Genomic DNA, 24,878 nt, shown 5'->3' on the forward strand with positions numbered 1-24,878 from the left:
TTGACCTCAGCTGGTGAGGTCTGAACCTGCACTCTTGGCATCACTCTGCATTGCAAACAGCCAACTGACCCCCTCAGAGCTTATAGGGTACACTGATGTTGCTGGAGAGTCTATAGCTATGACTGGATAAATAAGACTGAAATCAAGCAAGGGATACCCATCCAGTGAAATGACAGAGGAGCAGTATTAGAAGAGAACAGTCCGGTCAGCTGTATAGTAAGCCTGCAGCAGGGTTAAGGGGATTAGGAGGGATAATGCATTAAGATCACAAGCACCGAAGTTATATTGATGAGGGAACACAGTAAAAAGATGCATACACATTATTTTGAGTTTGCAGATAAAACTAAACAAGCATTAAGATGCAACTTGTGCATTGGATATTATATCACCTAATTAACTAGTGTGCATCTTCACTCAGCAATATGAATCATTAATAATCAGAGAATCCCAAACTATTTCAACTCTGCAATAAAACAGGTGGACATGATAATTCTCTCCTCAACAGTATATACATAAATATGTATAACATCACTTAAAATGTGAAAGTAAGAACTGCATTCCTTACCAATGACAATGCCACCTATCGCCCCAGCCTTCTGTGCATTCCGTGCCTTCTCTGCAAACATGCAATGGCCTCGTTGCATCAGAGCAATTTTTCCTTTGATTGATTCAGGATTTAATATCTCTGAGCAGCCATTATAGGGTTCACATTTAGCAACAAAACCACGTACCTATCAAGAATTTAGAAAAACACGCAGTCAATTTTACAGTGAAAAATTTCTTCAAAGCCAATCTATATTGTCATGTGAAAGTACAATTGATATAAAGACTGTAATGAGGTAGTTAAGCAATAATCTGACAGGTTGACAACTCCAATAAGGTAGTCTAAGTTTAACTTCTACAAAGTCTGTTGGCAACTTTTTGCCATTCTCAGCTCAAGAACTCTGAGCTTGACAAGGCAGGAGGAATGAAGCCTCTTAAACCATTCTGCTAGTCAGTCCAGTGGTTCAGAACTCAGTTATTATTCAAGTGAAGACGAATGATGGATGTGCAGAGTCCATCACATTTTAAAACTGAAGTATGGAGAAGATGGTAATCAGGTCTCGAGGCATGACAGAAGTAGGCACTGGGAAGTACCATCCCCATATGGATTCTCTTGATTTACTGTTATGACCTGGTCAGAAACCTCATGTTGTTTGTGTCACAATAGCAGTTGAGAGAAGCCTTGCAGCAGTGAACACGTTGTACAAGTTTCAAAACATGTAAGGTAAAATAAAACTATGAACTTTCTGTTCAATAAAGTGCCACCTACAATGTTTTTCTTGTTTGAAGAGTAACATTAGCTAGCTGACAGCACAACTAAATGTTTGTTTTACTTCTTATTAATTAAAGAACTGCATCAGCTGAAAAATCAAACAAAAACAGAAATTACTGCAAAAACTCAGCAGGTCTAGCAGTGTCTGTGGAAGAAAGCAGAACTAATATTCTGAGTGAAGTGACCCTTCTTCAAACCAGTTTTGAAACCTGGGAAACTCCACAATATCACCTAACTGGTTCACAAAGACAAAAGATGGGATACAGCACATGTAAATTCAGATGAAAGCTCCCTCTGCTCTACTCCAGCAATAAACATCAGCTTTCAACTCCATGTTCAGGAAAGAAGCCCTAACTACATCAAGGTGGCATTCTCCAGACACATGATGGAATCTATAAGTGAGATAACTAATTTAATGGCAATTTTTTGCTGCTTTACACTGGAGATCAGTGCTCCTTCAAAAGTGGATTCAGACTACGCAGGTAGGACTTTTATAAACTTTTAGGATCGATTCGGCTGAATTTGATTCAAAAGTTTTGTGGGGAAATTGAAACATTTTATCCACTGGCCCAACCATCCTTTCTTTCTTTGCAAACACCTGCAACTCTGCTGACAAAGTGTATTCTACTATATTGTAATAATTATTCTCACTGTCATGATTACTTAATTTGGTAAATAGAATTTAAATGGTGTGAAATTCAGAATTATGGAATGTTACTATTAAAAATATTAATATGAAAATATAATATAAAACGTATGAATATATTGACTGAACTGAACTACAGCAGAACTTCTGATTTATGCAGCAGGTCTGGCCAATTTCATATCCAAACCGGATTGACTATCCCAGCAATGATAATATTAGTAAGAAAAATAAAAAATAATTTGTATTGATGTATTGGAGAGTTAGGAATGTCCTTATAAGACCATATGACCATAAGACACAGGAGCAGAATTAGGCCATTTGGCATATGTCGTCTGCTCTGCCATTTGGTATGTTTCTCAACCCATTCTCCTGCCTTCTCCCTATAACCCTTGACCTCCTTACCACTCAAGAACCTGTTTGTCTTAAACAGACTCAATGACTTGACCTCTACAGCTCTCTGCAGCAACAGGTTCCACAGATTAACCACTCTCTCGTTCCTCCTCATCGCAGTTTTAAAGTATCGTCCTTTCACTCAAATAGGATCTTTGGGTCCTCATCTCTCCTATTAGTAGAGACATCTTCTCCATACCCAATCCATCCAGACCTGTCAGTTTTAAGTAAATTTCAATGAAATCCCACCGAACCACCCCCTTCTTTCTAAACTCCATTGAGTACAAACCTAGAGTCCTCGACTGTTTCTCATTTGACAAGCCCTTTGCCCTTGGGTTCATTCTTGTAAACCACTTCTGGATCCAATATTTCCTTAGATACAGGATACAAAAGTACTCACAAAAGTTCAAGTGCAATCTGACCAGAGTCTTATACTGCCTCAGCAATTCATATCTGTTCTTGTATTCTAAGAATCTCTTGAAATGAATACAAACACTGCATTTACTTTCCTAACTGCCAAATGAACCTACATGTTAACCTCGAGAGAATCCGGAACTAGGACTCCCAAGTCCCTTTGTGTTTCAGAAGCAGTTAAAAAATAGACTACACCTTTATTCTTCCTACTATCATGCATAACCTCACAACTTCCCACATTGTATTCCATCTGCTACTTCTGTGCCCACTCTCCTAATCTGTTCAAGTCCTTCTGCAGCTTCCCCACTTCCTCAACACTACCTTCCCTCTAGCTATCTGTGTCGTCTGCAAACATAGCAACAAAGCCCTCAGTTTCTTCGTCCAGATCATTAATGTATAATAGGACCATATCTGTTCACGTATCGGACCCCTGCAGAACTCCACTAGTCACTGGCTGCCATCTTGAAGACGACCCCTCTATCCACCTTCTGCCAGCCAGGCAATCCTCTATCCATGCCAGTAACTTGCCCCTGACGCCATGGGCTCTTATCCTACTTAACATCCTCCTGTGCAGCACCTGGTCAAAAACCTTCTGGAAATCCATTGCCTCTCTTTTGTCTAACTTGCTCATTACCTCAAAGAACCCCAACAGATTTGTCACTATTGACCTCACCTTGATGAAGCCATGCTTTCCAGGTACTCTGCAACTCATCCTTAACAATGAACTCTAAAAATCTTACCAACAACCAAGGTCAGGCTAACTGGCCTATTTCCTATCTCTGTGTCACTCCTTCCTCGAACAGGAGTGTTACATTTGCCATTTTACAGGGACCCTCCCATACTCCAGTGATTCTTGAAGGATCACCACCAATGCCTCAACAATCTCCTCAGTTATCTCCTTCAGAATTCTGGGATGTAGTCCATCTGGTCCAGGTGATTTATCCACCTTCAGCTTCCTTATTACCTCCTCTTTATAGTGATGTCACTACACTCACAGCTGTCCCCTGACTCTCAAAGACAGGAAGGCAAATGGTATGTTTGCCTTTATTGCAAGAGGGTTTGAGAAGAGTGAGGAAGTTTCACTGCATCTGTACAGGTTGAGGAGACCACGCCTGGATGTGTGCGCAAATTTAAGGAAAGGTTGATTGGGCCTGTATTCACTGGAGTTTTAGAAGAACGAGAGGGGATCTCATTGAAATGTATAAAATTCTGATAGGGCTGGAGAGACTGCATAGAGGGATGCCCTGACTGGGCAATTCCAGAATAAAGGGGGTACTGTATCAGGTTGAGGTGAAATTTCAACATTCTCAAGGTGGTGAACTTTTGAAATTTTCTACCACAAAAGGCTGTGGAGGTAAAGTCACTGAAAATTTTCAAGAATGAAACACAGATTTCTAGAAGCTAAAAGTGTCAAGGGGATGTGAGAGAGTGGTATGATGATATGATAATCGAGAACAGCCACGATCATAATGGCAGAACATATTCAATGGGCTGAATGGGCTCCTTCTACTCCTATTTTCTACATGTTTCTATATACATGGATCTTACTTTATGCAACTTAAATATCTTAACATCTTAAAAAGAATGGATATAAATTAAAGTGATTACTAAATTACACTACTGGGATATCATATCAATTACAGAAACATGGCTCAGGGATGGGCAGGACTAGCAGCTTAATGCTCCAGGATACAAATGCTACAGGAAGGACAGAAAGGGAGGAAAGAGGGGTGGGGAGTGGCATTTTTGATAAGGGGTAGTATTACAGCTGTACTGAGAGAGGATATTCCTGGAAATCCACCCAAATAACATCCCTGGATGTTACTGAGAAATAAGAAAGGCATGACCACCTTATTGGGATTGTATTACAGACCCCCTAACAGTCAGAAGGAAATTGAGAAACAAACTTGTAAGGAGATCTCAGCTATCTGTAAGAATAATAGGGTGGTTATGGTAGGGGATTTTAACTTTCCAAACATAGACTGGAACTGCCATAGTGTTAAGGATTTAGAGGGAGAAGAATTTGTTAGATGCATACAAGACAATTTTCTGATTCAGTATGTGGATGTACCAACCAGAGAAGATACAAAACTTGACCTACTCTTGGGAAATAAGGCAGGGCAGGTGCCCGAGGAGTCAGTGGGGGAGCACTTTGGGGCCAGCAACCATAATTCTATTCGTTTTAAAATAGTGATGGAAAAGGATCGACCAGATCTAAAAGTTGAAGTTCTAAATTGGAGAAAAGCCAATTTTCACGGTATTAGGCAAGAACTTTCAAAAGCTGATTGGATTCAGATGTTTGCAGGTAAAGGGATGGCTAGAAAATGGGAAGCCTTCAGAAATGAGATAACGAGAATCCAGAAAAAGTATATTCCTCTCAGGGTGAAAGGAAAGGCTGTTAGATATAGGGAGTGCTGGATGACTAAAGAAATTGAGGGTTTGATTAAGAAGGAAACATATGTCAAGTATAGGCAGGATAGATCGAGTGAATCCTTAGAAGAGTATAAAGGAAGTAGGAGTATAATTAAGAGGGAAATCAGGAGGGCAAAAAAGGGGACATGAGATAGCTTTGGCAAATAGAATTAAGGAGAATCCAAAGGGTTTTTACGAATACATTAAGGACAAAAGGGTAACTAGGGAGAGAATAGGGCCCCTCAAAGATCAGCGAAGTGGCCTTTATGTGGAGTCGCAGAAAATGGGGGAGATACTAAATGAATATTTTGCACCAGTATTTACTGTGGAAAAGGATATGGAAGATATAGACTATAGGGAAATAGATGGTGACACTTTGCAAAATGTCCAGATTACAGAGGAGGAAGTGCTGGATGTCTTGAAACGGGTAAAGGTGGATAAATCCCCAGGACCTGATCAGGTGTACCAGAGAACTCTGTGGGAAGCTAGAGAAGTGACTGCTGGGCTCTTTGCTGAGATATTTGTATTATCGATAGTCACAGGTGAGGTGTCAGAAGACTGGAGATTGGCAAACGTGGTGCCATTGTTTAAGAAGGGTGGTAAGGACAAGCCGGGAACTACAGACCGGTGAGCCTGACCTCGATGGTGGGCAAGTTGTTGGAGGGAATCCTGAGGGACAGGATGTACATGTATTTGGAAAGGCAAAGACTGATTAGGGATAGTCAACATTGCTTTGTGTGTGGGAAATCATGGCTCACAAACTTAATTGAGTTTTTTGATGAAGTAACAAAAAGGATTGATGAGGGCAGAGCAGTAGATGTGATCTATATGGACTTCAGTAAGGTGTTCGACAAGGTTCCCCATGGGAGACTGATTAGCGAGGTTAGATCTCACGGAACACAGGGCGAACTAGCCATTTGGATACAGAACTGGCTCAAAGGTAGAAGACAGAAGGGGGTGGTGCTGGTGGAGGGTTGTTTTTCAGACTGGAGGTCTGTGACCAGTGGAGTGCCACAAGGAACAGTGCTGGGCCCTCTACTTTTTATCATTTACATAAATGATTTAGATGTGAGCATAAGAGGTACAGTTAGTAAGTTTGCAGCTAACACAAAAATTGGAGGTGGAGTGGTCAGCAAAAAGGGTTACCTCAGATTACAACAGGATCTTGACCAAATGGGCCAATGGGCTGAGAAGTGGCAGATGGAGTTTAATTCAGATGAATGGAAGGTGCTGCGTTTTGGGAAAGCAAAACTTAGCAGGACTTATACACTTAATGGTAAGGTCCGAGGGAGTGTTGCAGAACAAAGAGACCTTGGAGTGCAGGTTCATAGTTCCCTGAAAGTGGAGTTGCAGGTAGATAGGATAGTGAAGACGACATTTGGTATGCTTTCCTTTATTGGTCAGAGTATCGAGTACAGGAGTTAGGAGGTCATGTTGCAGCTGTACAGGACATTGGTTAGGCCACTGTTGGAATATTGCGTGCAATTCTGGTCTCAGAAAGATATAGTGAAACTTGAAAGGGTTCAGAAAAGTTTTATAAGAATGTTGTCAGGGTTGGAGGATTTGAGCTACAGGGAGAGGCTGAACAGGCTGGGGTTGTTTTCCCTGACGTTTTCATGCAGAGGGTGGTACGTGTATGGAATGAGCTGCCAAAGGAAATGGTGGAGGCTAGGACAATTGCAACATTTAAGAGGCATTTGGATGGGGATAAGAATAGGAAGGGTTTGGAGGGATATGGGCCGGGTGCTGGCATTTGGGACTAGATTGGGTTGGGATCTCTGGTCGGCATGGACAGATTGGACCGAAGGGTCTGTTTCCATGCTGTATATCTATGTCTCTATTGCGAGAGTCTGCCTTTAACGTACTGAGTATGAGAGATATTTATATATACAAATATATCAACAATGATTTATGATTAGTATTATAGCAGCAGGATTATATAAACTAATAAAAACATTTGAACAATTGCAAATTTTCATTAAAAAAAGTGTGCTGGAAAACATAGCAGATTTGACAGCACCTAAAGAGAGAAAAACAGAGTTAATGTTTTGAGTCTCAAAGAAGGATCACTGGACTTGAAATGCTAACTCTGTTTCTCTCTCAGCAAATGCTGCCAGACCTGCTTCATTTCTCAAACACTGTTTGTGTTTCAGATTTCAAACATCTGGAGTTCTGTGTGTTTATTATTATGGTCGTACTGGGTGGGTATAAAAGGTGATAGGAAGGGGCAAGACGTTTATGAGAAATATGACTTACTATCAGGATCAGATAGCTGAAGTGATGGAACATTAGTGTCTGGAGAGTGAAATGTCAAGTATTTTGGAGATACTGTATTCTTGTCTGATCAAGATATCTATGCAAGATACTCAAAATGTGCAATTCAAATGAAGTTTTAAAAGCCAAAAGTTAAAACAAGAAGGGCCAATGACTTTATGTACAGAATACCAAAACAGGAAAATAGAAAATGACAACTAAAGTGGAACCCAAAACTCAGAAATTATGCTGTTTTTGATAACTTCATAGGTTATGGGCTCCCAACACACTTTTTATATGCATCTTGATCCCGACTTCTGTCACATCTCCAGGGCAATTGCTGAGTGCATGTCATAAAATTCCCAGCAGAAAGGAGGGAAATATTGGACATGTCCTCTGTATCCCTTAATAACCAAGTTTACAGCACTGTCAGGATGTACTGGAAGATGAACAACTTCTACACCCTGTTTTATTTATTCACTTGAGGAACACAAGTGTTGCTGGCTGGCCAGCATTTTTATTACCTGCCTGTAGTCACCCTTGAAAAGATAGCTACATGCTTGAACTGCTGCAGCTGCAACATGACCTCCCAACTCTTATAATCAGTGCACTAATAAAAAACAAACATATGAAACGCCTTCTTCGCTATCCTAGCTACCTATTACTCTACATTCAAGGAATTTTTAAACCTGCACTTCAAGGTTGCTTTGTTTAGCAACACTCCCCTGGACCTTAATATTAAGTGTATAAGTCCTGCCCTATTTGCCTTTCCAAAATGCAGCACCTCACATTTATCTAAATTTAACTTCATCTGCCACTCCTCAGCCCAATGGCCTCTGATCGAGATCCTGTTGTTACCTGAGGCAATCTTCTTTGCTGTCCACTATACCTCCAATTTTGGTGTCATTTGAAAACTTACTAACTATACCTCCTATGTTCAAATCCAAATCATTTATATAAATAGCGAGAAGTAGTGGACCCAGCAGTGATCCATGTGGCACACTGCTGGTCACAAGCCTCCAACCTGAAAAGCACCCTCTGTCTTCTATCTTTGAGCCAGTTCTATATCCAAATAGCTAGTTCTCCCTACATTCCATGTGATCTAACCTTGCTAACCAGTCTACTATGAGGAACCTGATAGAAGTTAGTTAGATCTGATTTCCCATGCATAAAGCCATGTTGACTATCCCTAATCAGTTCTTACCTTTCCAAATACATGTAAATCCTGTCCCTCAGCATTCCTTCTAATAACTTGCCCATCAACTTTGTCAAGCTCACTGGTCTATAGTTCCCTGGCCTTTCTTTACCACCTTTCTGAAATAGTGGCACCATGTTAGCCAACCTCCAGTGTTCCAGGATCTCACCTATGGCTACTGATGATATAAAGATCTCAGCAAGGGGCCCAGCAATCATTTCCTTTGCTTCCCATAGAGTTTAGGGTACACCTGATCAGGTCCCAGGGATTTATCCATCCTTATGCGCTTTAAGATGTCCAGCACCTTCTCTCTAATATGGACATTTTTCAAGATGTCACTACTGATTTCCTCATGTTCCGTCTCTTCCATACCCCCCTCCATAGTAAACACTGATGCAAAATATTCATTTCGTATTTTCCCCAACTCCTGAGGTTCCACACTTAGGCTGCCTTGCTGATCTTTAGGAGGCCCTATTCTCTCCCTAGTTACCCTTTTATCCTTCATATATTTGAAAAATCCCTTTGGATTCTCTCTAACCCTATTTGCCAAAGTTATCTCAAGTCCCGTTTCTGCCCTGCTGATTTCCCTCAAGTATACTCTTTCTGTCTTTATACTCTTCCATGGATTCAGTCGACCTCTACTGACTATACCAGATATATGCTTCCATCCTTTTATTGACGATAACCTCAATTTCTCTCGTCATTCAGCATTTCCGACACCTACCAGCCTTGTACTTCACCTGAACAGAAACATGCTGTCTTTGGATTCTTCTCATTTTTGAAGGCTTTGCATTTTCCAGCCATTCCTTTACTTGCAAACATCTGATCCCAATCACCTTTTGAAAGTTCTTGTCTAATACCATGAAAAGTTGGCCTTCCTCCAATTTAGAACTTCAACTTTTAGATCCAATCTATTCTTTTCCATCACTATTTGAAAACTAATATAATTATGGTCACGGGCCCCAAAGTGGCCCTCTACTGACACCTCAGTTACCCTGCCTTGCCTCAGTTCAAGTTTAGGTCAAGACTAGGTCAAGTTTTGCATCTTCTCTAGTATGTACATCCTCATACTAAATCAGAAAATATTCTTGTACATGTTTAAATTTTTACATCGAGGCCCTTAACACTATGGCAATCCCAGTCTATGTTTGGAAAGTTAAAATTCCCTACCATTACCATCCTATTATTCTTACTGAGATCTCTTTTCAAATTTGTTTCTCAATTTCCAGCTGACTATTATGGGCTCTATAGTATAATTCCAATAAGGTGATCCTTTCTTATTTCTCAATTTGACCCAAATAACTTCCCTGGATGTATTCCCAAGGAATATCCTCCCTAAGCACAGCCGTAATGTTTTTTCATATTTAAACAATGTTGTTAAATAAATTTACCAAGTCACTGAAAAGTGGAACAGCGAATATGTGGTTCTCTTGGGTAAATCAACTTACTTTAACACTAATTATTGCAAGGTAGTCTAATTTCATTTTAAAGAAAAACTGGCAAATTTTATATATGCATAAATATTTCATCATTGGTGAGTCCTAGTGGCTCCATACCCCACTGCTAATTTTAGAAAGTTCCGCTCCAAACTGTGCAGGTCCAGCTGTAAGTACCACTCGGCCAAGGAATGGATGGGAGGTAATTTGAACAGCTCGAGGTGGTAGCTGTTCCTTCTGTTGCTGACTTGACAATTCAATCATCTCCTGCATAAAGCGCAGGCCATCCTCAGCATCATGTGCACTGGCTGCCTGGGGAGGAGAAAAGCAATACACTGTTCATTCATTACTGGATTCACACTCCTTAAAAGACAGTAGCAATTTGGCATTCATCCTTTCATTTTCATCTGCTGAAAATGCATTGTCTAATTATTAGCAGATGTTCAAAGTTAGTTTCCCTCAGCACCCGGGTATAAGTTATGCACATTTCCATGTTTTCTCTGGTTTCCCTGGCTTGGCCCTTCTTTAATAAAAGATGAGAATATTTGTGATTCACTGACAGATGAATCTATTAATTTGCTCTATGTACTTCATATGTTCAGACTGTAGAACACAAATGGCATGGAGATTTTCTATTATAACTCATTTAAAACAGTCTTTGCACACATGCGGCCATTAGTAATACAGGCTTTGTTGATCTGTTTTTATTTATATCTATCATATTAATAGGATCCAACTGTTATTATTTGCAATGTACCTCAGAGAAAATCATGTATTCTATTTTTATTGCAAACTCCATCTTCCGAACAAGTTCCACCCATTTTCATTCTGTACTTTCCAACACATTAATAATTTTAAATTGCATACATGCCTACGTTATGGACAATATTATATGGCAGCAACTTCACCTGGTTTGCATGCTGAACCAACTGAACCCTGCCATCTTTCAGATGAATCAAACTGACTCCCATTTTCTTCAGTAATTCAAGATGTTCAGGATTGTTGGCCATAAAGTCCCTGGCCCTCAGATGTGACCTGGTCCCAGGATCATCACCTACCTCCCTGCAAGAGACACACACAGGAATTTAATTTCCTTCAGCAAAATAATAAGAAAAGCAACATAAAATAATGAACCATTATGCACTGTTTGCTTGCCACAAAAAACTACCTTAGCAAAGGCAATGAACAATCCATTTTGGAAATACTCCAACTTCAAACTGAATTACATTTTGCACAATTTTAAACAAACAAAATTATTTGCACCAATTTTACATTATTACAACTAATTCAATAAAAGTACAGCAATTTGTTTAATATAAATACTTAAAAATAAGTTCACTCTCTAAACTGAAATACATGTATCCAACGATACTTACTCACTTTATTAAGTCTTTTTAAAAAATATTAGCGAAAATGCTTTTGTTTTAGCAATCTGATGATAAACTAACTTGGCAAGCAGCATGTCCACAAAAACAAGATAAATCAATGTAGGTACAGCTCGGTATGGTAATGATGTGTACTGATAAAATGTTATATGTTCATTTAAATCAGGATAACGTATTCAAAACTAGGTGCACTTGGAAAAGACAAGACTTTAAACAAATTTTGCACACAGCCTCAGGGTTTAGTAATACAAGCCATTCTTACTGTCGGATGCTGGCCTTTGGGCAAGTTTTGTCCACCACGTTTTTAAAAGGTTCACGAATGCTGTTAGCATAAGAGGGATCATTTGGAAACAAAACCTGTGTGTTAGGGCAAGACCAGTCAAAGTTGTTGTCGTCCAAATCTATGTAACCTGCCGTCTAGGAGGAAACAAAAAAAAAGAATCAATGAATGGTGGGATTTGGGACTTGTCTGTTCAGTAGTCTGCTTGGACTGCGTGAAGTTGATGGAAAAGGACATACATCTGCTTTCTTAGATTCAGAAATGACCTGTGCTTCACTTTCTCAATTGGAGAAAGTCCACACTTGAAATAGTGTGGTTGTGTGCGCATATGTGCAAACAATGCTAAACTTGAGTGATGTGATGGATAGGAGTCTTTCACCCCACTGTCACAAGGCTGAGGTCGAGAAAATGAGAAACATCATGACTAACTGATTGAGACTCCACTTGGAGCAACAGGGCCAAACATTTGCTTGGGCAAAACCTATTTGTCCTTTGATTTATCAGTAACGAGTTGCCAATGGAAGGAGAAATTTTCAAAGATTGTGTTAGATGAGGTTTAATGAAAGCTATGAAGTTCAGCCATTGTGCCATACTCCAATTCCTGAGAAAAGATGGTCCATGTTATATTCCAAGGATCACTGCAAGCTTTCCATGTCATCTGGTGGCATGACGACACACCACTGAGAATGGGCTAGTGGTGATCCAGGAGGAGATCATCATCTTTTGGCCAAGAAACTAGTTTATTTCAGTGATGCCATGTCTTGACGAGAGTTTTATTGACAATCTCTGCAAAGAAACAACAATTTGCCAGAAAAAATATTGTCAGTAGGGTGAGGATACCTGCCTAAGTGCTGGATCAATCATACTTTCTTGTGATTCAAATCTAGTTGGAGTTCTCTGTGGAGCTTTGTAGGAGAAGTATACAGCACTTGCCTCCAATCCAAGTCAGAGGTCGTGGTCTCCTACAGTTACGCTGTAACTGTACTAATAATACTAATGTTTAATACTTAGGAAATTCAGCTTGCCTACAAGTTTAGAAATATGTTGCAGGGGTGCCCTTCACTCTCACGCAGTGTGTTATTTGATATCTGTGTACCACAGTTCTAAAATCATAAACGTGACTTTTTTCAAAAATATAATTAACTCTTGGCCACTTGAGATCTGGATAGTCCTTCCCCAATACTTGGGATGTTGACATAAACAAACAAATGCCAAATGAAGCCTTCGTTTGCTCACTGCCAAACCTAAAATGTCAATACAGCCAGCAGGAGATGCTATCAGTAGTTTGATGATGAGGGGATGTATTTCACTTCAAAAGGATTGAAAGGGCTTTGGGCCTTGTTATTGGAGTAACTTTAAAGAGGTCATTCATTTGTAGAAGCATGTGGAAACAAATCCAATAGCAATTGCACACTTTTTATTTCTTCCACAAACCAATAAATTGAAAACACACACAAGCAAAATCCTGCCATAAAATAACCATAGTTGCACAATTTAATGATAAGTAATGTAAATACACATTAGCCTGATAGTGCACGTGCACTATTTCACACAAACAAAGTTTTGAAATACACAGATGATAATGGCCATTAGCTATTCCATTCAAAGAAAAGAATTCATTACATTTTCTGGATATAGTTTTTTCTTCCCCTGAGCAGAAAATTACAGTTACATTTCCTCTTCGATGCTAAGAGTGGGCTTTTAAATCCAAAAATAAATGGCTGCAGACTAAAAAATGTTACTAACCTAAATTCCACCTGGAACCCATCACCAAACATCCCATTATCAGCTTTAACAGAGTTGGGCAGCCAACCTGTTACAAAGAGATGAGTTAACACTTCAAATATTACAATGAGGTTGCATGTCAATTTCATTGTTATTCCCAATTTAAAAATTACAGCTGGGTTTCTGGAATCTTGGGAAGTCTAGCAGCTAAGCCCAGTCAAATTTTGTTAGGTTCAGGTGTCAAGCTGTTTTCCATTTATGGTCTGGGCCCAGCATACCAGCTGGGACAGCAAGTCCCCACACTCTGACATACCCAATCTTTCCAATGATGTTTTGGATATTGCTGGATCATGTCGTGCCATGAAGCATCAGACAATGTCTGCCCCGTTCTCATCCCTCCCTCCAAAGCCTTTGATTTATCCCTCATGCCTGGACCTCCGACATCACCACCACCTTCCACCTAGGATTGATCAGTCGCACCACTGCTCCAAACTCTGATCACCTAAGTGCAGACTTAACTTGCCCTGCAGCCATCTATGGACCTTTCTAAGCCACGCCTGTCAGTCAACCTGCCTTTCAGGTGGAGAACCAATCAATGGTATCATATCTGTGCAATACAGTCATCCCTGGTTTCCCCTACACTCTACAGAATGCCTAATCCCATCCATCCCCATTAAAGTCAATAGTAATGCATCTCCTTTCATAACTACTCAAAAATAATGTATTGTAGAGTTGCTACTTTTAACAATTTAGCTGCTCATTAACCACATGCAACCCAAGAGGTAAAAGCACCTCATTACAGCAGGAAGGGGAGAATATTGTAAATGGATTAGAATCAAGCTGCACATTCACTGAAAATCATTATATAAAATGAAACTATGCTACATACCAAAATAAAATTCGGATTTTTACAACTAACAGAATTCACTTACTTGGAGCATATTGTATCCAACGTTGCAGTAGCCCAGTTAATATTCCTGTATTATCACACCCATCATTATCTTTAGTTCATCATACCTCTGAACTACAGCACAGAATTGAAGTGATTTACCTACCTGATTATTTCTATTCTTGCTAAAATTGGTAGAGAGCCAAAGTGGTAACAGATGGGCCTCAGTGGTGAAGATATAATCCTCAACATCAAAGAGGACATCATCTTTTTCCGCAAACAGCAGATACAAATATTTAAACATTTCAGCCAAGAAAAATGAATCCATTCTGTGTAAAGAGAAGAGGAAGCATTAAACATTAAATCTGAATTTATTACTAGCATCAAACAAGCAATGGATTTTTCCCTAGTATTATCATGATAGCTGCCATTTTAAAACTTGGTCACTGCACAAAAAACAGCTAAGCAGCCATACTGATACATTGCTGACAGTTCTCTAGCAGAAAGCTCATGAGGGAAAGAAATCACACAATCCTGAAATATATACAAGGCTCCTGATTGACTGTATTTGTAGAATGATTCCTGATGAAGGGCTTTTGCTCGAAACATCGATTTACCTGCTCCTCGGATGCTGCCTGAACTGCTGTGCTTTTCCAGCACCACTCTAATCTTGACTCTGATCTCCAGCATCCAGAGTCCTCATTTTCACCTGATTGTATTTATAGCGGACTTATGGCTCCTATCTGAATGCGATGGGTTTGGTATTCAAAATCCAGGATATTCTGATAATTTTTAATAACCTAAATTTCGATGAGGAAATAACTTTGATCTGAGCACTGCATGTTTGGAGGGGTTATCTTTCAAATCGGTCCTTGGTGGATTTCAAATATCCAAAAAATACCTAATTTTAAGAAAATAATTTATGCACTTTATTTTGTGGGCTCCCCTTCCATAGGTCATTATGAACGTAGGTTTGCTCGCTGAGCTGGAAGGTTCATTTCCAGATGTTTCATCACCCTACTAGGTAACACCTTCAGTGGGCCTCCGGGCAAACGCTGTTGATAATTCCTGCTTTTTTTATATATATTTGGGTTTCTTTGGGTGGGTGATGTCATTTCTTGCAGTGATGCCATTTCCTGTTCTTTTTCTGAGTGAGTGGTAGATGGGATCTAACTCGGTGTGTGTTAATAGAGTTCCAGTTGGAATGCCATGCTTCTAGGAATTCTCATGAGTGTCTCTGTTTGGCTTGTCCTAGGATGGATGTGTTGTCCCAGTCAAAGTGGTGTCCTTCCTCCTGTGTATGTAATGATACTGGTGAGAGAAGATCATTTTTTTTGGGGCTAGTTGATGTTCATGTATCCTGGTGGCTAGTTTTCTGCCTGTTTGTCTAATGTAGTGTTTGTTACAGTCATTGCACAGTATTTTGTAAACAACATTAGTTTTGCTTGTTGTCTGTACAGGGTCTTTCAAGTTCATTAGCTGCTGTTTTAGTGTGTTGGTGGGTTTGTGGACTACCATGATGCCAAGGGTTCCGAATAGTCTGGCAGTCATTTCCAAGATGTCTTTGACATAGGGAAGAGTGGCTCGGGTTTCTGGAGGTGTTTTGTCAGTTTGTTTGGATTTGTTGTTGAGAAATCTGCAAACTGTGTTCATTAGGTACCCGTTCATTTTGAATACACTGTATAGCTAATTTTCCTCTGTTCTGCGTAGTTTCTCTGTGCTGCATTGTCTGGTGGCTCGTTGGAATAATGTTCTGATGCAGCTTTGTTTGTGTAGTTCAGTATTTGGTCACTATGTGTTGTTTTTCTAGTGGACAAGTTCCCCATTTGCTATTTGGTCTATTGTGACATTTAGGAATGGCAGTTTGTTGTTGTTTTCCTCCTCTTTAGTGAATTTTATGCCAGTAAGGGTATTACTGATGGACTTGAAGGTTTTCTCTAATTTGTTTCATTTAGTAATGACAAAGATGTCATCCACGAAGCGGACCCAAAGTTTGGGTTGGTTGGTTGGCAGAGCTGTTTGTCTGAGGCTCTGTATTACTACCTCTACTAAAAATCTTGATAAAGGAGATCCCATGGGTGTTCCGCTGGTTTGTCTGTAGGTTTTGTTGGTGAAGGTGAAGTGTGGGGTAAGGCATAGATCCACTAACTTGACGATACTATCCTTGTTGATGAAATTGGTGATATTTGGTGTTCGTGTCTTTGGATCTTCTAATAGTGTAGGCAGTGCTTCCTTGGCCAGGTTAATGTTGATTGATGTAAACAGGGCTGTTACATCAAAGGAGACCATTATTTAACCTCTTCCATCTTCGTGTCCTTGATGGTCTTCAGGAATTCTTTGGAGGAGTGGATGGAGTGGAGTGAGTCTTCTACAAAGTGTTTTAGTCTTTGGTGTAGCTCCTTGGCCAATCTGTAAGTAGGTGTTCCAGGTAGCGGGACTATGGTTCTGAGGGGGGCTCCTGATTTGTGAATTTTGGGTAATCTGTAGAAGCGTTGGTGTGTTGGATCAGTTTTCTTTTTCGGAATTCGGTTTTATTTATTTCAAGATTTCTGAAGTTTTTTTGAGTTGGGCTGTGACTCTGTTCTCTAGCTGAGAGGTCGGGTCTATTGCCACTTGTTGGTAAGTGTTGGTATCTATAAGTAGTGCGGTCGCTTTTACAACGTAGTCTCTTCAATTTAGAATGAATGTCAAGTGTCCTTTGTCTGCAAGTAGGATAACAATGCTTTTTTCCCAGTCTTTCCCGTGCTTTCATTTCTTGTGTATTCAGTGTGTTTCCTTCCTCTTTTCTGCTTAATGATAGTTTGCTGGGTTTCTTCTGTGAATTGGTTGTCTTCTAGTGTTGTTTCGAATGCTGCTAAGAAATCTTTCTTATCAACATCCTGGCAGTTGTAATTTAATCCTCTAACTAAGACGGCTTTTTCAGTGTCTGCTTATAGTCGGTCAGATAAGTTTTTTATCTATGCTTTTGTGTTCTAATTATTGTTACTTTGTGCAAGTTTGTCTAGTTTTTTCTGCAGGTCTAGTTTTTTCATTTTGAGTTTATCGCTGTCTAATGTCGATGGCTTGTTGTACTGTGTCTGTTCATTTATGATCTGTTGCATGAGCGAGTAAAGATTTTTGGTGCAAAATTTCTCAGTAGTATTTAGAGTTTGTTGTGGGCATCATTAATAATTTCTCTAAGCATTCTGCGGCCACTTTGCTTTGCTATCCTTTTATCTAGTTGGGTGTTAAGGGATGGTTTGTATTTAAGCCATTTAGGTAGTACCTGTGAACATTAACTCGCACAAAACGATATGACCCTCTCTCATTAGAATCCTTGCATACAGAGGAGGAAGGACACCAGTTCAACTGGAACAACACATCCATTCTAGGACAAGCCAAACAGAGACACACAGGAGAATTCCAACCAGAATTCTATCAACAAACACATCAAGTTAGATCCCATCTACCACTCCCTGAGAAAAAGTACAGGACATGACATCACCACAGGAAGTGGCATCGCCAACCCAAAGAAACCCAAAACATATAAATCGAAAGCAGAAATTATCAACAGTTTTTCGCCCAGAGGCCCACTGACGAGGTTACCTAGTAGGGTGACAAAACGTCTAGAAATGAACCTTCCAGCTCAGCGAGCAAACCTACATCCAGAACCTCCACCTGAGCTACAAACCTTCCCAAAACTCGACAGATTATTATCATCGCCTCTAAGAGGCGAAACAAAAATGCTTGGAATACTTCCAAATGTTAAGGTGATAAATGTCTGCATAGTAGGCATCAATGACATCAAGTTGAATCAGAGATAACCCTGAGCTACAGTAGTTGGTAATTGGTTGAGGGGAAGGAGACACACAGCACGAATAAAAATAACATACTGATTGGCAGGATATGGTACAAATGGTTAGCCACGGTCCTGCCTCTGGAGACCAAATGGTGACAGTCACAGACATAGTAAAACTGTTAGTTAAAATAACCATGACAAGTGAAAATAGAGACTGTTTAAGACTAAAATTATTTTACAGCTTTAACAACTGTCTCTCAAACTTCTATGGATTACACTAGGTATTTTTTGCCAGATACTGTTTTCTGGTAATGAACTACCCATAGTAAATGATAAATGGTCTGACCTGTCTTCATGGCTTCCTGTACGAACATCTTTCATTGCTGCAAAGCCACATGGTACACGAGCATATTTGTTCAGATTCTCAATGATGGTCTTTCCCACCTCCAAATAATATTTGTCACCTGTAGCCTGTTTGTAATGATGATAGTCACTTACACATGAATCAGAATTCTTCCAATGTTTAGGTGTCAATTAAAATCAATAGAATTATTTTTAAAGAAAACATCTAACGAATAAAACACAAGCTTACCTTGTACAGGAAATAGGTACTTTCAGCAAATTCAGGTCGGAGGGGATGTTGAGCCCAGTGAACCCTAAAATCAGTGGTAAAGGCCTAAAAACAAATATTTCCAAATAGAAAATTCTCATTTTACAGAACAATGTTGAGATTAGTTTTGTGAATTGAACATTTATACAATTTTAGATGTTAAATAGCAGTCACATCACTTGACACATTAGTTATTTACATTTTGTTTCATAATTTGGGAGCAGCAACCATTAAATATTGTTAATTAACTTGACAAGTTTAAACTTAGATTTGTAAAACTTGTTAATTGCAACATTAGCCTTTTAAGTAATATTCCTAAGAATTCTTTTCTTCATAAATTTGAAAACATTTCTCTTAAAATAATGCACTTTGTGAACAGTTAAAAGTTCAGTGCAAGATTGAAAGAGCAAATGCAACTACAAAACAGAACCAGGTAGAAATGCAAGGTGACTAAACACTGCATTTTAAAGTCTGAAGATTGTGGAAAGAAGACTGAGGGCTGGAAATATTAGATTCAGTCAAGATCTAGCTTCGGATAAGTCCGGCAACATTGATAAATTATCCTGAGAAAACCAGTTCAAATCTTACCGTGGCAGTCTGAGAATTTGAATTTGGAATTGAAATCAAATCATCATCAGTAAAAATGGTCATGAAACGGTCAAAAAATCTACTGGTTCGCTAATGTTCTTTCTGAAGGAAAATAAAGCCGGAAGTCAAAAAAAACCTATTAGCAAGACAGGAGTTACAAGGTCGTAATTACTGAAGAAGGGGAAAAAAAAAAGAAGAGGTTGTCACAACGGAGATTAGAGGCTAAAGCTGAGGAAGATGTCATTTGATAAATAAATGCTTCTTTGAATCCTTCACAGAAGAGAAAATAAGGAAAGGACATCTTTCAGAAATGTACCCAAGTACTTCATCTAGAATAAATTATATTCAACATACTTACTGTTATTAGGCAAATGTGACATTTCATACACCTAAAACATTTAAATTAACATCTTACCATTTGTTCATAATTAAATTGGTTGCCAGAGTAAGTGCAGAACATATTAAGGTGGCCGTTATTCAAAATGCAGAGTGCAACGGTGCAAATGAAGGCCATTTGGCGCAACATATATTTGAAAAAGCTATTCAATTTCATCCCATTCACCTTTGACATCCAACTTCAATTACACAAAAAAAGGTCTAACTGAAGATTTTTAGTATGAGCAACATCTATCAAAAGAGAACAACCATTATTTGACAAGGGCCATAAATTCAGTAGAAACAGAATTGCAGAAGTGACAGATGAGACCTGCAAACCACTCCTACAAATCTGGTATCACAAGGAAGTCAAGGCAGAATAGTCAAATAGACTAACGAATAGCTCCACTGACATTAGTAGCCTTAAAGAACAAAAACAAAGTCTGATCACTTAAAGCATTTGAAAAGCTTTGCTACCTCTGGCAGGAAGTTATGCTTTTTCGTAACTTGGTATAACATCTCGTGTGTCTCTATGGCTGGGCGAATATCTCCTTTCAACACCTAAAGATTAAGAAACAATTGTGTATGATATAAAGACTGAACCCTACATAGTACATTAACTTACCAGCAAATGCTTCATAAACACAATATTGCTTATAAAAGGAAAAGGCCAGAAACACAAACCACAGACAACATAAATAAGGGGAGGCTAGCTAAACGGAATGTGAACTGAAACATGAACTTGCAGTTTGTCTTTACTGATACTATCTGAACTGCTGTGCATTACCAGAATTTTCCTGTTTTTGTTCAAAATTTCCATACATTAAACAAAATTAAGTTCACAAAAGCATTGTATGAGCTTCATTTAACAAATTTCAATTCATCACAATTATAAAAAACTTCCAATCATGCTTTAGTTAAATGGTAACAAATATAATGAATTACAAGCAACTATTAATAGTTAGCCAGCTGAGATGCAAGTCATGATTCAAATCCTGCACAAGCAACTGCCTGTATAAGCGTAAGACAAAATTGCTAAGGTTGACTTTAAAGAAAAATAAATCACATTTACAAACATTAATGTAATGTAGGTACAAGTTACTTTGAGTTCCAAATTAGGTGGGAAGACAGTGTCTGAATCTCAAAGTCAAATGGTGTTATAAAGAAAAATGCTGAAACATCAATTAAAAACTGAGAATGCTGAAATGCCTGAAAAGCCTGGGAGCGTCTGTGGAGAGAGAGAAAAGAGGAAATCCTAACAATAAGGTCAAATTGGAGTATTCCCTTTGTTTTTATTCCCTGACCTGCTGAAGGCCTCCAACTTTTATGCTCTTACTTCAGATTACCTGCATCCACTATATTTTACTTCTAACTGTGAAGCTGCTATTGCTTTTGATATTAAAATCAGATAATATATTACAAGCTACAAGTGCTTCCCGAAATCTGTATTACTTTAGTATTTGATAACACCTTAGAGTAATACTTGAATTGCCTGAACACTATACTTAAATGTGATTGAAGACACTTTTAGGATGTATGCTTCAACACCAACAATAAACCTATTGGAAATACAAATTTCTCACAATTAACAAAGATGGGCCAGATAAAACATAAGTTGACCATGAGCAGTGACCTGGTTCTGTTCATTTCCTGTGTTTTCTTTTAAAAAGAATGATTTTTTTCATGGGATGTGGTTGTCACGGTTCGGTTAGCATTTAGTGCCATGCCTATTTGCCCTTCAGAACATGGTGAGCTGCCTTCTTGAACAGCTGCATCCCTTAGAAAGGGATTGCAGAACAATTGTTGTCTAACTTTCTTACCTCCTTAGAGCAATCACATTTTTTGACCAACAGCCTGGCAGAAATCCATTTATTCTGAATAACATTGCTTTGTCCATATTTTTCATAAAATCTCTAAGTGTGAAGCGTTTCTTACCATGTAAACATCAAAGCTTGGAGCTCATGTAGTGCATTAGTCAAAAGATTATCCAATAGAGTCATAGAGATGTACAGCATGTTTCAACCCGTCCATGCCGACCAGATATGCCAACCCAATCTAGTCCCACTTGCCAGCACCCAGCCCATATCCCTCCAAACCCTTCCTATTCATATACCCATCCAAATGCCTCTTAAATGTTGCAATTGTACCAGCCTCCACCATATCCTCCGGCAGCTCATTCTATACACATATCACCCTCTGTGAAAAAGTTGGCCCTTAGATCTCTTTTATATCTTTCCCCTCTCACCCTAAAACTAGGCCTTCTAGTTCTGGACTCCCCAACCCCAGGGAAAAGACTTTGCCTATTTACCCTACCCATGCCCCTCATAATTTTTTAAACCTCTATAAAGGTCACTCCTCAGCCTCCGACGCTCCAGGGAAAACAGCCCCAAGCCTTTTCAGCCTCTCCCTGTAGCTCAGATCCTCCAACCCTGACAGACAACATCCTTGTAAATCTTTTCTGAACCCTTTCAAGTTTCACAACATCTTTCCGATAGGAAGGAGACTAGAGTTGCACGCAATATTCCAACAGTGGCCTAACCAATGTCCTGTACAGCCGCAACATGACCTCCCAACTCCTGTACTCAATACTCTGACCAATAAAGGAAAGCATACCAAATGCCTTCTTCGCTATCCTATCAACCTGTGACTCCACTTTCAAGGAGCTATGAACCTGCACTCCAAGGTCTCTTTGTTCTACAATACTCCCTAGGACCTTACCATTAAGGTGTAGAAGTCCTGCTAAGATTTGCTTTCCCAAAATGCAGCACCTCGCATTTATCTGAATTCAACTCCATCTGCCACTTCTCAGCCCATTGGCCCATCTGGTCAAGATCCTGTTGTAATCTGAGGTAACCCTCTTCGCTGTCCACTACACCTCCAATTTTGGTGTCATCTGCAAACATACTAACTGTACCTCTTATACTCGCATCCAAATCATTTAAGTAAATGACAAAAAGTAGAGAACCCAACACCGATCCTTGTGGCACTCCACTGGTCACAGGCCTCCAGTCTGAAAAACAACCCTGTCTTCTATCTTTGAGCCAGTTCTGTATCCAAATGGCTAGTTCGCCCTGTATTCCATGAGATCTAACCTTGCTAATCAGTCCCCCATGGGGAACCTGGTCGAACACCTTACTGAAGACCATCTGCTGCTCTGCCCTCAATCTTTGTTACTTCTTCAAAAAACTCAATCAAGTTTGTGAGACATGATTTCCCACGCACAAAGCAATGTTGACTATCCCGAATCAGTCCTTGCCTTTCCAAATACATGTACATCCTGTCCCTCAGGATTCCCTCCAACAATTTGCTCACCACCGAGGTCAGGCTCACTGGTCTGTAGTTCCCGGCTTGTCCTTACCACCCTTCTTAAACAATGGCACCACGTTTGCCAATCTCCAGTCTTCTGGCACCTCACCTGTGACTATCGATATTACAAATATCTCAGCAAGGAGCCCAGCAGTCACTTCTCTAGCTTCCCACAGAGTTCTCTGGTACACCTGATCAGGTCCTGGGGATTTATCCACCTTTACCCGTTTCAAGACATCCAGCACTTCCTCCTCTGTAATCTGGACATTTTGCAAGATGTCACCATCTATTTCCCTACAGTCTATATCTTCCATATCCTTTTCCACAGTAAATACTGATACAAAATATTCATTTAGTATCTCCCCCATTTTCTGTGGCTCCACACAAAGGCTGCCTTGCTGATCTTTGAGAGACCCTATTCTCTCCCTAGTTACCCTTTTGTCCTTAATGCATTTGTAAAACCCCTTTGGATTCTCCTTAATTCTATTTGCTAAAGCTATCTCATGTCCCCATTTTGCCCTCCTGATTTCCCTCTTAATTATACTCCTACTTCCTTTATACTCTAAGGATTCACTCCTTCTATCCTGTCTGTACCTGACATATGCTTCTTTCTTTTTCTTAACCAAACCCTCAATTTCTTTAGTCATCCAGCATTCCCTATAGTTACCACCTTCCATTTCAATCTGACAGCAATATACTTTCTCTGGATTCTTGTTATCTCATTTCTGAAGGCTTCCCATTTTCCAACCATCCATTTACCTGCGAACATAGTATTTCACCTACAGATTGTCCACCAGGCTAATTTTATTTTAAGATTCATTTAATCAGCATAACATGAAACAAGGGCAAATAATCACTTATCAATGAACAGCCTTTCAATCAATGGTTTATCCAAGGTTACATTTGTACTTGATGTTTGTCTTTTGTGACATTACAACAAAACAGTGGAGACACACTATGCTGACAACTAGTGAGATCACTAAAAAAAAATCTGAAGACATTTTAGCTGCGAGATTTGTTTAAGACCAAAATTTTCTTTTATTAGGAATGTATTTCTCAGAGCGGTGTCATTTTGGTTACTGTACAATATTCACAAGACATGAATAATATCTAGGAGTGTTTTAGAGACAGAAACCCTAATAACATTTAAGTAGTGTTTAGAAGGGTACTTGTGATGCAAAGGCATACAAGGCTATTGACTACAAGTGCTGGAAAAATGGGATGAGAAACTTCTCTTTTCAATCCTCCCACTTCCTCCAAACTAAAGGAGTTGCCATGGGCACCCGCATGGGCCCCAGCTATGCCTGCCTCTTCGTAGGATATGTGGAACAGTCCATCTTCCGCAACTACACTGGCACCACCCCCCACCTTTTCCTCCGCTACATCGATGACTGTATCGGCGCTGCCTCGTGCTCCCACGAGGAGGTTGAACAGTTCATCAACTTTACTAACACCTTCCATCCTGACCTGAAATTCACCTAGACTGTCTCAGACTCCTCCCTCCCCTTCCTAGACCTTTCCATTTCTATCTCGGGCGACCGACTCAACACAGACATCTATTATAAACCGACTGACTCCCACAGCTACCTGGACTACACCTCCTCCCACCCTGCCCCCTGTAAAAACTCCATCCCATATTCCCAATTCCTTCGTCTCCGCCGCATCTGCTCCCAGGAGGACCAATTCCAACACCGCACAGCCCAGATGGCCTCCTTCTTCAAGGACCGCAGATTCCCCCCAGACGTGATCGACGATGCCCTCCACCGCATCTCCTCTACTTCCTGCTCCTCCGCCCTTGAGCCCCGCTCCTCCAACCGCCACCAAGACAGAACCCCACTGGTTCTCACCTACCACCCCACCAACCACCGCATACAACGTATC

The 24,878-nt window shown here is 39.8% G+C and overlaps 1 protein-coding gene across 3 annotated transcripts in view; it reads right to left on the minus strand.

Annotated features, from left to right (window-relative positions):
- The window catches only part of edem3 (ER degradation enhancer, mannosidase alpha-like 3), a 77,153-nt gene that overhangs the window by 17,253 nt on the left and 35,022 nt on the right, over positions 1–24,878 (minus strand). For all 3 annotated transcript variants that reach the window (XM_060830294.1, XM_060830293.1, XM_060830291.1), the window contains exons 11-18: positions 20,169–20,252; positions 18,711–18,794; positions 18,465–18,589; positions 14,507–14,669; positions 11,709–11,863; positions 10,970–11,123; positions 10,182–10,373; positions 566–731 (exon numbers count right to left, since the gene is read on the minus strand). In XM_060830294.1, coding sequence (XP_060686277.1) covers positions 566–731; positions 10,182–10,373; positions 10,970–11,123; positions 11,709–11,863; positions 14,507–14,669; positions 18,465–18,589; positions 18,711–18,794; positions 20,169–20,252 — 1,123 coding nt within the window. The remainder of the gene's footprint in view (positions 1–565; positions 732–10,181; positions 10,374–10,969; positions 11,124–11,708; positions 11,864–14,506; positions 14,670–18,464; positions 18,590–18,710; positions 18,795–20,168; positions 20,253–24,878) is intronic.

Source organism: Hemiscyllium ocellatum, chromosome 9 (genome assembly GCF_020745735.1).
Source record: "Hemiscyllium ocellatum isolate sHemOce1 chromosome 9, sHemOce1.pat.X.cur, whole genome shotgun sequence".
Classification (NCBI taxonomy): domain Eukaryota; kingdom Metazoa; phylum Chordata; class Chondrichthyes; order Orectolobiformes; family Hemiscylliidae; genus Hemiscyllium; species Hemiscyllium ocellatum.